The sequence below is a fragment of the Lissotriton vulgaris genome, chromosome 4_1 (assembly GCF_964263255.1).
Source record: "Lissotriton vulgaris chromosome 4_1, aLisVul1.2, whole genome shotgun sequence".
Lineage (NCBI taxonomy): Eukaryota > Metazoa > Chordata > Amphibia > Caudata > Salamandridae > Lissotriton > Lissotriton vulgaris.
Genome location: NC_141691.1, coordinates 1,681,707,508 through 1,681,720,126, shown reverse-complemented (window position 1 = coordinate 1,681,720,126; position 12,619 = coordinate 1,681,707,508). Strand labels below are relative to the sequence as shown.

The following is a 12,619-nucleotide window of genomic DNA, read 5'->3' as shown; positions in this document are numbered from 1 at the left end:
TTGCAGTTATCTAATGAACTTCTAAGTTTGACCGCAGATGCAGATTGCAAATGTTCTATTTCCAAAGGGAAAGGGACAATAATGAACACTGCAAGAGGATAACATTTCTCCTTAACTTGAAATTGAAGAATTGAAGTGATGGTGATGGTGATTTTATGGGGAGTGTAAATAGTTATTCTTTGTGGAGTGTAAAAGCCACACATTACTTGAGATCGGTATTTCATTCTTTTTTCAACTATGCATGCTCATTTTAAGTGCTCTTTTAGGTTTGTATCTCAGTTTATTTTGTTCTTGCTTAAATCATACAAAACTGCAGCAGGTTTCAAATTTTTTAAACTGGTGCTCTTACAAGTCAAGTATTCTGACCCTCTTGCTTTGTTGTACACAGCACAAAACGCACTGAAACTGCAAGCCCAATATCTAATGAATATGCAGAACTTCAAATTCAAGAACTTGTCAGAAGAATGCGGCAACGGACCCGCCTCTACAAGGAGAGGATTGTGGATTTGGAAGCCTCTTCAGCTGAAACTAGTCCTGTGACCTGTAAGTATGTATCTCAGCCCAAGCAAAAAATTTTGTAATTATGTTGTGTTTTATAAAGGTGGTACCCTATATTCTCTCTCTCCTCCATTTCTTATTCTTCTATTATTTTTCTTTTGTATTCTTTCTTCTTCTTTTTAGTTAAATATCATCTAATCCCTTTGTATAAAGCATATAAGGCTATTAAGCAAATAGCATTGGTTAGTATAGGTCTCAATAAGACATAAAAAATCTGCCATCCACTGTTGCAAACCAATTGTTGATGGTGAAACTCCTTTCCCTAAGCTCCCTAATATAGTAGAATTTTGTAAAAGTTCTAATTCAGGTTTTAAATCAGAAATGTTCTTTGCAAATTCTTCTATCTTTCTACTGTCATCAAGTGTTATACAAGGGGCAATGTTGAGCTTTCAGCATTTTGTAGACTCTGCCTTTCTCAGTTAAAAAGATATCTAAAGCTAATCAATGTTGCAGAACCATGATCTGATAGGCACTAATTATGTGTTAACTGCTAGTAAGGCACCAGATTTACTAATAGCTAAGTTGTCTACTACCTTGATAGCTTTCTAATTTTCCCATCATTAAAGACTACTCCTAATGGTACTATTATTGCACCAAAAATATCCCCCACTAATTGTGTCCCATCATTAATACTAGGTAGTTGCCTATGGGGCGGTGTCATTGTTTAAGCCTCTATTCTATTTACATGATACATTTTAGGAAACAGCAAAGCTGAATAGCAAACTCCCTCCCAAACAGCTGGAAACTGAAAATAAGCACTTTGTCCAAATACAAAATAACCTACAGAAATAACTGCTGTCTTTCCCTATTAATATTTGGACAGGTCCCCCCTAAGCTTCAAACGTTTGTTCACAATTACTAATTCCAATATTTGTTTTTCTAACCTGATTTGTTCTTTTGTAAATAATTTTCCTTTTTATCTTCTATCTAATTTCAACTTTGGATAAAACATTTTCTTTTTATATTCATCTACTTTCTTCCAAACATTTCTTAAAACATATTCTTGCAACTATACTTGTTGCTCGCCTTTCCCCTAATGTAAGTATGAATGTCTTTGCTAATGGTCTTATTAGACAGATTAAGTTATTTTTGTGTGCCCTAACAGTATTTATGACTGAGGGTGATCTAAAGAAATACAATGTAATTTCCATATGCTTTGCTCGTAGATGAGGGTACATTCTTTCCTGAAGAGGAACTTTAGAAAGAATCATGTCATAACTGGAAAAATAATGTTCAAAATGTTCCTGTCTATAAAATAAACTAAGCAAAATACTACTTGTAATTGTGTATGGCAATGGGATATGGTGATATGTCATCTCCTCCGAAGCTAAAGAAGGTAAATGAGCACAAATGTGACAGTTCTTTGTATCTAAAGTTTGTGTGTATTCTTGAACTAATTTAGAATATACATTTGTCGAAAGCTATTCTCTTGAATATTCTATGAATAAAGCCTTACATTTTGTCTCATCTGAATGTCTGGCATAATATCGACAGACAGAATATCGAAATGCAAAAATATCGGAGCAAAAATATCGACATCAAAAATATCGGAATCCTATCTTCATAAAGGTAAGTACAAAAATATCGAAAAAATATTATCGTAGTACAAAAATATCGGAATCAAAAATATCGTTTTTTTAAATGTATTAATAATAATGTAAAAATAATTTTAAAATACATATAATTTTACAAATATTAATTAAAAATATTTAAAAAAATTAAAACGAATACATATACATCTAAAATAAATAAAACACTTAATAATTTAATGTAAATTTTTTTAATGTTATTTATTTGATTTAATGTAATATTTTTTTGTTTTTACCCTGTACGCCTGTACCCCAAAAACCCAAAGCTGACCCTGAACCCTAAAAATATCCCTGTACCCCAAAAACCCAAACTGACCCTGAACCCTAAAAATACCCCTTTACCCAAAAACTGAAAACGGACCCTTATCCCTAAAAATACCCCTTTACCCAAAAACTGAAAACTGACCCTGAACCCTAAAAATACCCCTTTACCCAAAAACTGAAAACTGACCCTGAACCCTAAAAATACCCATTTACCCATGAACTGAAAACTGACCCTGAACCCTAAAAATACCCCTTTACCCAAAAACTGAAAACTGACCCAGAACCCTAAAAATACCCCTTTCCCCAAAAACTGAAAACTGACCCTGAACCCTAAAAATACTCCTTTACCCAAAATTAATTAATATTATTGAATTACCAATTAATTATTAATTAACAATAACAATAAAGTAAATATATTAGCACATTAGCTGTAATTAATTTAATTTAATAATTAATATTATTTTCCCAAATTAATTAATTAAGAATAACAAAAAATTATATATAAAAAAATTACTATAATTAATGTAATTAAATAATTAATATTAATTATTTACCAACTAATTCATAATTATAAATATGTACAAAATGATATTAATTAATTAACTAATTAATATGAATTAATTACCAATTATTTATTAATTAAAATATGTACAAACATATATCAATTAATTAATTATTATTAAATTACTTCCCACCCTATTCCCCTATAAACCCATAACCCGCTACAGAACATATTTATCAATTAATCAATTAATTAAAATTAATTAAAAATTATTTCTCAATTAATTAATTAATAATTCCTACTAATTAATAATTAATTTAACATAATTAAATTACTTCCCACCCTATTCCCCTATAAACCCACAACCCGCTACAGTAGTAAAAGACAATATTTAATTAAATTACATTAAAAATAAATAATAAAACATAATAAATACAATATAATATACACTAAATTTATTTAAAAATTGATATTAGTAACATCGAAGTTATTTATTTCGATATTATTGACATCGATATTTAAAACTTCGATATTACTGATATCATACTAAGATCGATATTAAGACTGTCGATATTACCTACCTTCGATATTTTGTCCCATCGATATTTAAACTTCGATATTTTTGTATATCGATATTTAAAAATCGATATTTTGTCTGTGTACCGTCTCATCTATTGTGTGTGCAGGCATTGTAGGTACAGGAGGGCAGACATAAATATTTACATCTCTTGTGTAAGATTCATACCAATTAAAGTAGTATAAAAGCTAATATAACAAGCATTGGCATAGTCAATAGGTCTTGCTTTTGGGACCTTACAAGTGTTTAGCCATTTAACAGTTGATGTTGTTGCACCAAGGATATTGTGCTGCATAACTAAATACTTATAAGGTTCCAAAAGTGAGACCTATTGGCTATGTCAATGCTTGTTTAGCAATTTTGTAGTTGGAGAGTGCCCCTTGTTGCACATTCTGGGTCTGTGGGTCATATAAAAAGCATGATTTATAGTATTGAGGACAATATTTTTTTGATGCAGTGTTTGTCCAACGTAGGTCCAGGAGGGCTGGATTCAAGTCCATTTTCAAGACATATATTTACGTACACTCTTAATTTGAATGGAAAGTAATGTACAGTGAATTTTAATGGAGCGTATGTACATAATGAGTGGCTATTCTGAAACGCTGCCCTGAATTGGACTTCTTAGACCTATTTTTGCCTTCTGTAGAGGTTCAAGACAACAAGGAGAGAGGTAGGGAGAGCCAAGAGCCACTCTTAGTCCCCGGTTAGGTTTTTTCAAACAAAAGAAGAGTGCCCCGTAGTACACAAAGAACTACAATAGAAGCAAAAATGGAAGATAGAAACTGGCCTCACTTATGTCAGTTAGGAAAGCCCTCACTCACTAACCTGGTTGGTGACATGCTTCATCATCGGTCACCATTGAAGAGGCTGAGTGCCTCTCCAGTGTGCTACAATGCCAGGTCTACTGCGGAGCAGGTTATTTGTGAGTTCAGGTGTGCAGTGAAACTATTTTAGTGGTGGTGAAGGAATTATAGTAAAAATGTCTTAAGTGTATCAATTTTTTTTAAATTTTATTACTTGATCACTAGGACATGAATAAAAATTGAGTGTTGGAAACTGGTCCAAAATTAATTGATTGGTTATTTCCAAATGATTTAAATATCAGTCAACATGTTTCTGCCTACAAACGGTGTGAGTTTACCAGGCATTCGTCAGGACCAAAGTAGTGAAATAAACCCTGGCGGTATGAGCACCCTAAGGCTCATCCTGACCTAGGGATGTGAAAGTTAAAATATAAAGCTGAAAAAAAGTGCATAGGGGAGGAGCTTGCTCCTTCCTGGTTACTCCTGGTTTAGGAGGCTTCCTGACTTTAGGTTACTGCACCTGTGGAGAAAAAGAGACATAGACATACATATAGGACAAGACGAACAATTAGTGAGTGGTCTTATGTTCATCAGCATGTCTATGGTGCTCCAGTTGTAGTGGGAGGACAGTGGGTTGCGTATTGATACTACAGTTATCACCAACCACTGTCCCTGTGGGAAATTATGCTAATTTTAAGGGGTGTTGTGGGCTACAGGTGGACTAGTAAAACAAGGTAGCTAAGGTTTAAAAAGGGGCCTCGTGTCCCTGTTCAGGATCAATGGACCAAAGGTCTAAAGATCTGTGACCCCACCTAAGAAGCGTTAGTATTTAAAATGTCTAACTTGTAAGGTTAAATCGATCTGTACCATGGGTCAAGGGAGGAGGGTGGTAGCGTAATTGGCACACCCTTTGGAGAGAGAGAAGGACACATTCACAGTCAGAAACAGAGAGGATGTTACTTATCTCGCTCGATTTGTAGCCGGGGGAAATTCCGCCGTGTGCTGGTCTATTACTCACGCCCTCAACGCCAGGCACCCTCTGGAAACCTGCGACACCCTCGAACCGGACCCCGACGATGAAGTGCGGGGCCGGTGTGATCGTTAATAAGCCTCACATCATAACGCAGCTCATTTCCGGGACAGGCGTGGCCACGATTGAGACTGGGCGGGGTCAGGTGAGCTGGCCAGTCGCCGGGCGGAGTAGGTAGTGACGTGATAAGTCACATGACGCGGAAATGGTAAAAGGCTAGAGCGTAGCCTGAACTTGTTACTGCGGCTCGATTTCTCAGTTTCAAGTGTAACTTTATCAATCAGTGTCAATGTGAAGACATTGGACACGGAGCGGCGTATTAGGTAGAAATAAAAATAAAAATAAAAGGCGCTGGTTAATACATGCTACGGAATGGCACAAGGACTCGAAATGGCACACAAATTTGAGCGATGCAGACCTAGTGGCTACAACTCATATTTACAATCTCTGTGGTGTCAGTGTATTAGAATTGATCATGGGCGGAGGTGAGTTAGATGAGTACTGTGACTGTAGATTGTATGTACTCACGTTTATTGGCAGTGATGCATATCGCGAGATATACCCGCCAGTCATCAGTATTACGAGTAGATATATGATTAGTCATTAGCCAATATTGAAAAATTAGTTTCAACAATGTTTGAATGTATACAAGGAGGTGTCTCTCTGAGTGCGTTTTATTCATAGGCATGCTCCTATTAGAGTTACTAGTGGGGGTTGTTTAGTGGGAGTATGCTCCTTCTCTACGGAATGGGTTGGTTTAAGGAAAGTGGTCACTAGCACATCTCATAAAATGGAGGCGGCAGTGTGCCCACATATTTTTTTCATCGGTGAAGTTTACTCAGGATGCCATGCGTTCACAACAAATGGAGGCGGCAGTGTGCCCACATATTTCATTCATCGGTGAAGTTTACTCAGGATGCCATGCGTTCTGACCCAAGATGAAATAGATTCATGTTAGTACCGAATTCCAAGGGATCTCATCATTCAATCCAGTAAGGTGGGTCCCCAGTCTGTAGACCCACCTTTGTTCCTTTTCAAATAGCCTGTTGGTGATATTATTGCCAGCATTGATGTGTTCTATCAAAGTCCACCTTATATCGTTAGTGGTGTGATTGCTGTCAAGAAAGTGTCTGCTAATTTTTGGTAGTCGTCTTTTTGCACCAAATGTTGCTCCTGTGCTCGCAGATTCTCTGTTTTATTTTTCGGGTGGTCATGCCAATATAGCGGAGGTTGCATGGGCAGGTGATCAGATATATTACGTTTAAGGAATTGCAGTTTGTATGCACCTCTTGCGTCCAAACTTTACCATGTTCAAGTGTTAGAGATTTGGATGGGGTTGTTAAATGGCACACACTGCAATCCGAGCACGGGAAGTGCCCTGTGACTTTTGGTAAGCCCCATAAGTCAGTGACAGAGCGTGTCTCGGGTGGTGTCCTCTCTACTGGGCGTGTATGGACCAGTGCATCTTTGAGCCTGCGCCCCTTCTTGAATGAGAACAAGGGTTTGTCCCAGGTTTTTATACCTGATATGATCCTCAAGTTTTTGTTGATGGAGTTTTTCATGATATTAGAGAGGCTACTGTATGTTGTCACACAGGTAAGGGGAATTTCCTCTGAATGGCTGGTCTTATCCTCAAGGAGAGCCTCAGGTGGTTGATTATGCGCTCTCTTGTAACCTTTGTTGAGTGTGGACGCTGGATAACCTCTAGATTGTAGTTTTTCAGTTAAACTGACTGATTGTTCCTTAAAATCTTTGACATTGCTGCAATTTCGCCTGATCCTTAGATACTGCCCGTAAGGCAGGTTCTCTTTAAGTGGACGGGAATGAAAGCTCGTGAATTCTAACAAGTTATTTTTGGCAGTCGGCTTGTAGTGAGTCTTGGTTGACAGGCACGTGCCAGTGACAGTGATTGTCTAATCCAGGAAGACAGTTTCAGTCTTGCTAGTGGTGTGAGTAAATTTCAAGTTATGGTCCAAGGTGTTGATCCATAGTAGGAATTCTTCCAGTTGGTCGTCGCTTCCCTTCCACAGTAAAAAAACATCATCGATGTATCGCCTCCACAATTGTATGGAGGAAGTGAAGGGTCCGTTAGATGGTAGGATTTGCTTGGCTTCGAAGTCTGCGACATACAATCCTGCCACACTCGGGGCAAATGTACTGCCCATCGAAGTGCCCGTGCATTGTAAGTAGAGCTGTCCTTTATAAGATAAAAAGTTCTCCTTCAGGGCTATTGTGGCACATTCAATGATGAATGCCTTGGAAGTCTGGTAGTTCCAGTTTCTTGATTCCAATGCCGCACCCAGGACCTTGATGGTATCGTCCTGGGGGATGCTGGTGTACAGACTTTCAATGTCTAGAGTTACCAGCATCACGGTGTCCTCAGCAAAGGTGATCCCTTGTAAGAGCTGTAATAGGCTCTTTGTGTACTTTAGGTAGGTTGGAGTATTCTGCACAATAGGCTTCAGATAACGGTCACAAAACCGTGACAACGGTTCTAGTAGCGAGCCTATGCCAGAGACGATCGGTCGTCCAGGCGGAGGCAGTCTGTTTTTGTGTGTCTTAGGCAATGTGTAGAAGTAAGGAATGATACTATCGTTGGTACTTAGAAAGTCGGCCTCATTCTTGGATAGTTGTCCGTTGCCTTCGGCATTTCTGACTAGGGTGGTGATCCGTGTCTTATGATCGAGTGTGGGGTCTCTGGTGAGGGGGATGTAATTCCTTCTCTCATCCAGAAGATCCTGGCAGGTTTTTTCATAGTCTGTTGTGTTCTGTATTACTATCCTACCGCCCTTATCCGCCGGTTTTATGGTGATATCATGGTCATTCTGAAGATTTTGGAGAGCTTGGTATTCAGCAGTACTAAAATTACCAAATGTGGTTGGTTCTGGACAGGTTTCCAAGTCTCGGAAGACTGCTTGCACGAAGGCAAGGATAGCCGCCGGGACAGTGTGGGGTGGCGGGGTGAAGGTGGAGTTCAACCTTAAGCCAGTGTCACCTTTGCGGATTGCTTCATTGGGGTCTTCTTTACCTTCAAAGAAGGATTTCAACTTGAGTTTACGAAAGAAACTTGCAAGCTCACAATGGAGTTTAAACTTGTCTGGGCGAGCTGTGGGGACGAACCCGAGTCCTTTTTCCAGAACCTTGTTCTCTGCCGGGGTCAGTGTCTTATTTGATAGGTTGGTTATGAGGCTCATTGACCGCTCGTCCCTGGTTGTGGGGTTCTGCTGCGTGTATGGTTGCCGACAAGTTCCTCGTCTTCCCAGGAAACCTGATTGGTCCCTCTCCTCTTCCGTCTTCCTCGTCGGCCCCTCTCTAAAAAAGGCGGCTGGTAGTGGTTTTGGAAGTTAGGTGGTGGCATGAAAGCTGGGCTCCAGCCCATGAGCGGGAAGGGGGGTTGTTGGAAAGGGAACTGCTGGGTACCACCTCCCATCTGTGGGGGTTGAGGCCATCTCTGTTGTTGGTTAAAATAGCCCGATCTACCCCTGTTTCCTCGGTTGCCTCTGTTGCCTCTTTTTCTCCCTTGTTTAAAGGAACCGTTGCTTGAGCCGCTGCTATTAGATGAGTCCTCATCTGAATCGATGGAGTTGCTAGGGTTCCTTGTGGGTGGGCTATAATTCGCAGCTGAGTAGGGGTAGACTTTCTCAAATTCAAATTTCTTCAGGTCTTTTTGGAACTTATTGACCTTCGATTGCATAAGGTTTTCTTTATATTCATTCAGCTCTTTGTTAATTTCATCGAGCTTTTTCTTGTAGCCTGTAATTGTAGTTTTGAAGTTAGATTCTGTCTCTTGGATTTCAACCATTAATGCTTCGGACAATCTTTGAGCTGTTTTTATTATTAGCACTAACCAGTCGCGGGTACAATGCCACGCGATCATGGCCCACGGAAGGTAGCATCATTCAAGAAGATGCGTGGGGCGTTGGTGACAAGGAGGCCTCTAGGTGCAGTATTAGAGAGTAAATATTGTTTCAAAATTTTGCCGTGCATGATTGTCCGAATTCTGTCACGTTTTAACTCTGTGAGTTTCTCCCATTCAGAGGTGTGAGCTATTACTTGGGAGATTGCAGGATCAGCAAATAGCGAAGAGTCTGAGAGGATAGCTGCTATCTCTGACTCCAAATATGTCAAACCCAGGTTGGCCATGGTGTACCCAGTACGTGGAGACAAGATATAGATAAAAGAGCTGGAAGAACGTCCACCAAGCTCAGTAAAAACAGCTCTCACAGCTCTGCGCTGCTAAGTACAAGACAACAAGGAGAGAGGTAGGGAGAGTCAAGAGCCACTCTTAGTCCCCGGTTAGGTTTTTTCAAACAAAAGAAGAGTGCCCTGTAGTACACAAAGAACAACAATAGGAGCAAAAATGGAAGATAGAAACTGGCCTCACTTAGGTCAGTTAGGAAAGCCCTCACTCTCCAACCTGGTTGGTGACATGCTTCATCATCGAGCCCCACTGAAGAGGCCGAGTGCCTTTCCAGTGTGCTACGATGCCAGGTCTACTGCGGAGCAGGTTATTTGTGAGTTCAGGTGTGCAGTGAAACTATTTTAGTGGTGGTGAAGGAATTATAGTAAAAATGTCTTAAGTGTATCAAATTTTTTTTAATTTTATTACTTGATCACTAGGACATGAATAAAAATTGAGTGTTGGAAACTGGTCCAAAATTAATTGATTGGTTATTTCCAAATGATTTAAATATCAGTCAACATGTTTCTGCCTACAAACGGTGTGAGTTTACCAGGCATTCGTCAGGACCAAAGTAGTGAAATAAACCCTGGCGGTATGAGCACCCTAAGGCTCATCCTGACCTAGGGACATGAAAGTTAAAATATAAAGGTGAAAAAAAGTGCATAGGGGAGGAGCTTGCTCCTTTATGGTTACTCCTGGTTTAGGAGGCTTCCCGACTTTAGGTTACTGCACCTGTGGAGAAAAAGAGACATAGACATACATATAGGACAAGACGAACAATTAGTGAGTGGTCTTATGTTCATCAGCATGCCCATGGTGCTCCAGTTGTAGTGGGAGGACAGTGGGTTGCGTTTTGATACTACAGTTATCACCAACCACTGTCCCTGTAGAGGTTCCTCAGCACAGCAGAGTAAGGACTGGTGGAATATATTTCACGCAACTCTCTTCCTTTAATGACCCTCATGACATGGACACTGGTCTGCAATTCAGATGTTGGTTAGAAATTATCCCAAAAAAAAAAGGTCCTATCTTTTCTGCAGGCAAGAGACTACACTAAGCCCTAAGTTTATCTTCAAGGAGCTAAATATGTCTTTACCTTCAATGTGTTTATTTACATTAGCCAGTCAGTGGGGCAAAAGTGCTAGGCAGAAAATAACAGTATATGAAAATGCTAAAATACGATGACAGTCTATTGTAGTTTTCTGGAGCGCCTGGGTACAAAGCTGCATGACTCCTAGGCTGTGAGCCTGAGTGGCTGAGATTCCAACCACTACAGCCTAAGATAGTGAGCCAAAAACCTGCCATCCAAATCAAATCACGGTTCCAGCCCAGGTTCTGTTTAGGATGCCAAGGGATATTTTGTCAATGGCTTTTGTCAAGGTAGTGGTGAAATCATTACTTAGTTTGGCTTAGTCACTACAGAAACCAGTTAGCCATTTTATTGGTCTCATTATTAGACAAAGTACAACTCTTAAACAATGAGGCCTAGAGAGATTGTGCAAATGTTTCAGGGATCAGATAATGTTTTCCCTAGGCTATATTGCAATCACAGTGAATTGAATTGTAAAATTTCACAACCACATATTATTAGTCCTTCGTTATCTCCGTCCTGCATAATTCAGGTATTTGCAGTAAAATATACCATGAAGTTAAGTGCTTAAAATCACACTGACGCAGCTTTCTCCCAATATATTTCGGCAAGTCACAGGCCAGGAGGGAGGGTGGGGGTTTGTATGTTAGTGGGGTTGTTTAAGCATCTACTACATATTTTACCGAATTGTATTTTATGTATGTATTCATTCTTCCTGTTCTTTGGCTGTAGTCACTAGACTATTTTATTTCATCTGACATAGACAAGCAAAGATGTCATTTCTATGACGGGCATTGTGTTACGATTAACAAAAGAAAAAGCTGTATTGCACTTGCTATAACAACTTGAAATTGCTTTGTGGTGCTTAATAAAGTTTGTTTTAAAATAAATATTTCAGTAGGTCAAACATGACAAAATTAATTAAGCAAAAAATCCTAATAGTTATCTGGATGTGCAGATTTTGGTGCAATAAGAACTAACATCTTCACGCTATTCCTCATTTTGAGGACAAGCTTGTAAGTGGGTGTTATTCATTGCTCCTGATGAATTCTAACCCAGCGGTGTTGGATTTTATCAGGTGCGATACATATCAACCCTCGTAATGTGGGGGCCTACGTTTAAAAGCAAGGAGCGGAATAGTTAACTGGTGTACCATCGTAGGCCACATACCTCACAGATGTGACGTGCAGAGTGCGTTGTGAGTCAAATCAAGAAAGTTGATCGCCGACCATCATCCAATGAAAAACTCTGAAGGATAGATCACCATTCTTGCAATCTGAGCCGCAGTATTAAACTGACTTCTGCTGTCTGCATTTTCGTTATGGAGCTGAAATCATGGGGGCCGAACCCTGTGCTTGAAATGGAAAAAAAGAAGTCCAGCTTGTTCTGAGAAGTGCCGGTACTCTCCAATTAAAAGTATTACATTTCTCTTGAGAGGTGCTGGTACTCTCCCTCTCAAAATAAACCAGCATGTCATCTTTCAAGTCTAATGTTGATGTGCCTAGAGGTAAGTAAGTAGGTAGGCGATTGCTGGTCTCTGTTTTGACATTGTCTGCTTTCACGATTGACTTGGGGATGCTTTTGTTGTCTATGTGCAGCTAGGTCACCATCATGTGTTCCTTGTGGCCTCAAACTCAGCGTGAACAGAAGAGATTACTTAAATCCCGGCTCGTGATTTATTTGTCAAAAGAGATTGCAGTATATTTACAACTAGTAGTTAACAGCAAATATGCCATACATTCAAGAGATAAGTCGCTTTAGAATGCGTCCTGCGCGGCAATGCAAGTTAATTGAGCACACTAAACAGATCAACTTATATTTTCCAACTCATTTTTTATTTCGACAGTGCATAGCGGGGAATAAATCTAACTGCGAAATTCAACCATTAATTACGTTTGTTTTATTGTATGTTTTTGTAGTAGTGATGTACGGGGTGTAGGCGTTCTGTCTCTGAGCAGGTTTTGCTGCAGCAAATGTTCTCACTTCACACCACGGGGAACAGCCTTGTAGGCACTTGTGAGAA

The 12,619-nt window shown here is 39.4% G+C and overlaps 1 protein-coding gene across 1 annotated transcript in view; it reads left to right on the top strand.

Moving 5' to 3' along the window:
• The window catches only part of CNGB3 (cyclic nucleotide gated channel subunit beta 3), a 673,231-nt gene that overhangs the window by 142,418 nt on the left and 518,194 nt on the right, over window positions 1–12,619 (top strand). The window contains exon 2 of the mRNA XM_086918038.1: window positions 389–543. Coding sequence (XP_086774164.1) covers window positions 389–543 — 155 coding nt within the window. The remainder of the gene's footprint in view (window positions 1–388; window positions 544–12,619) is intronic.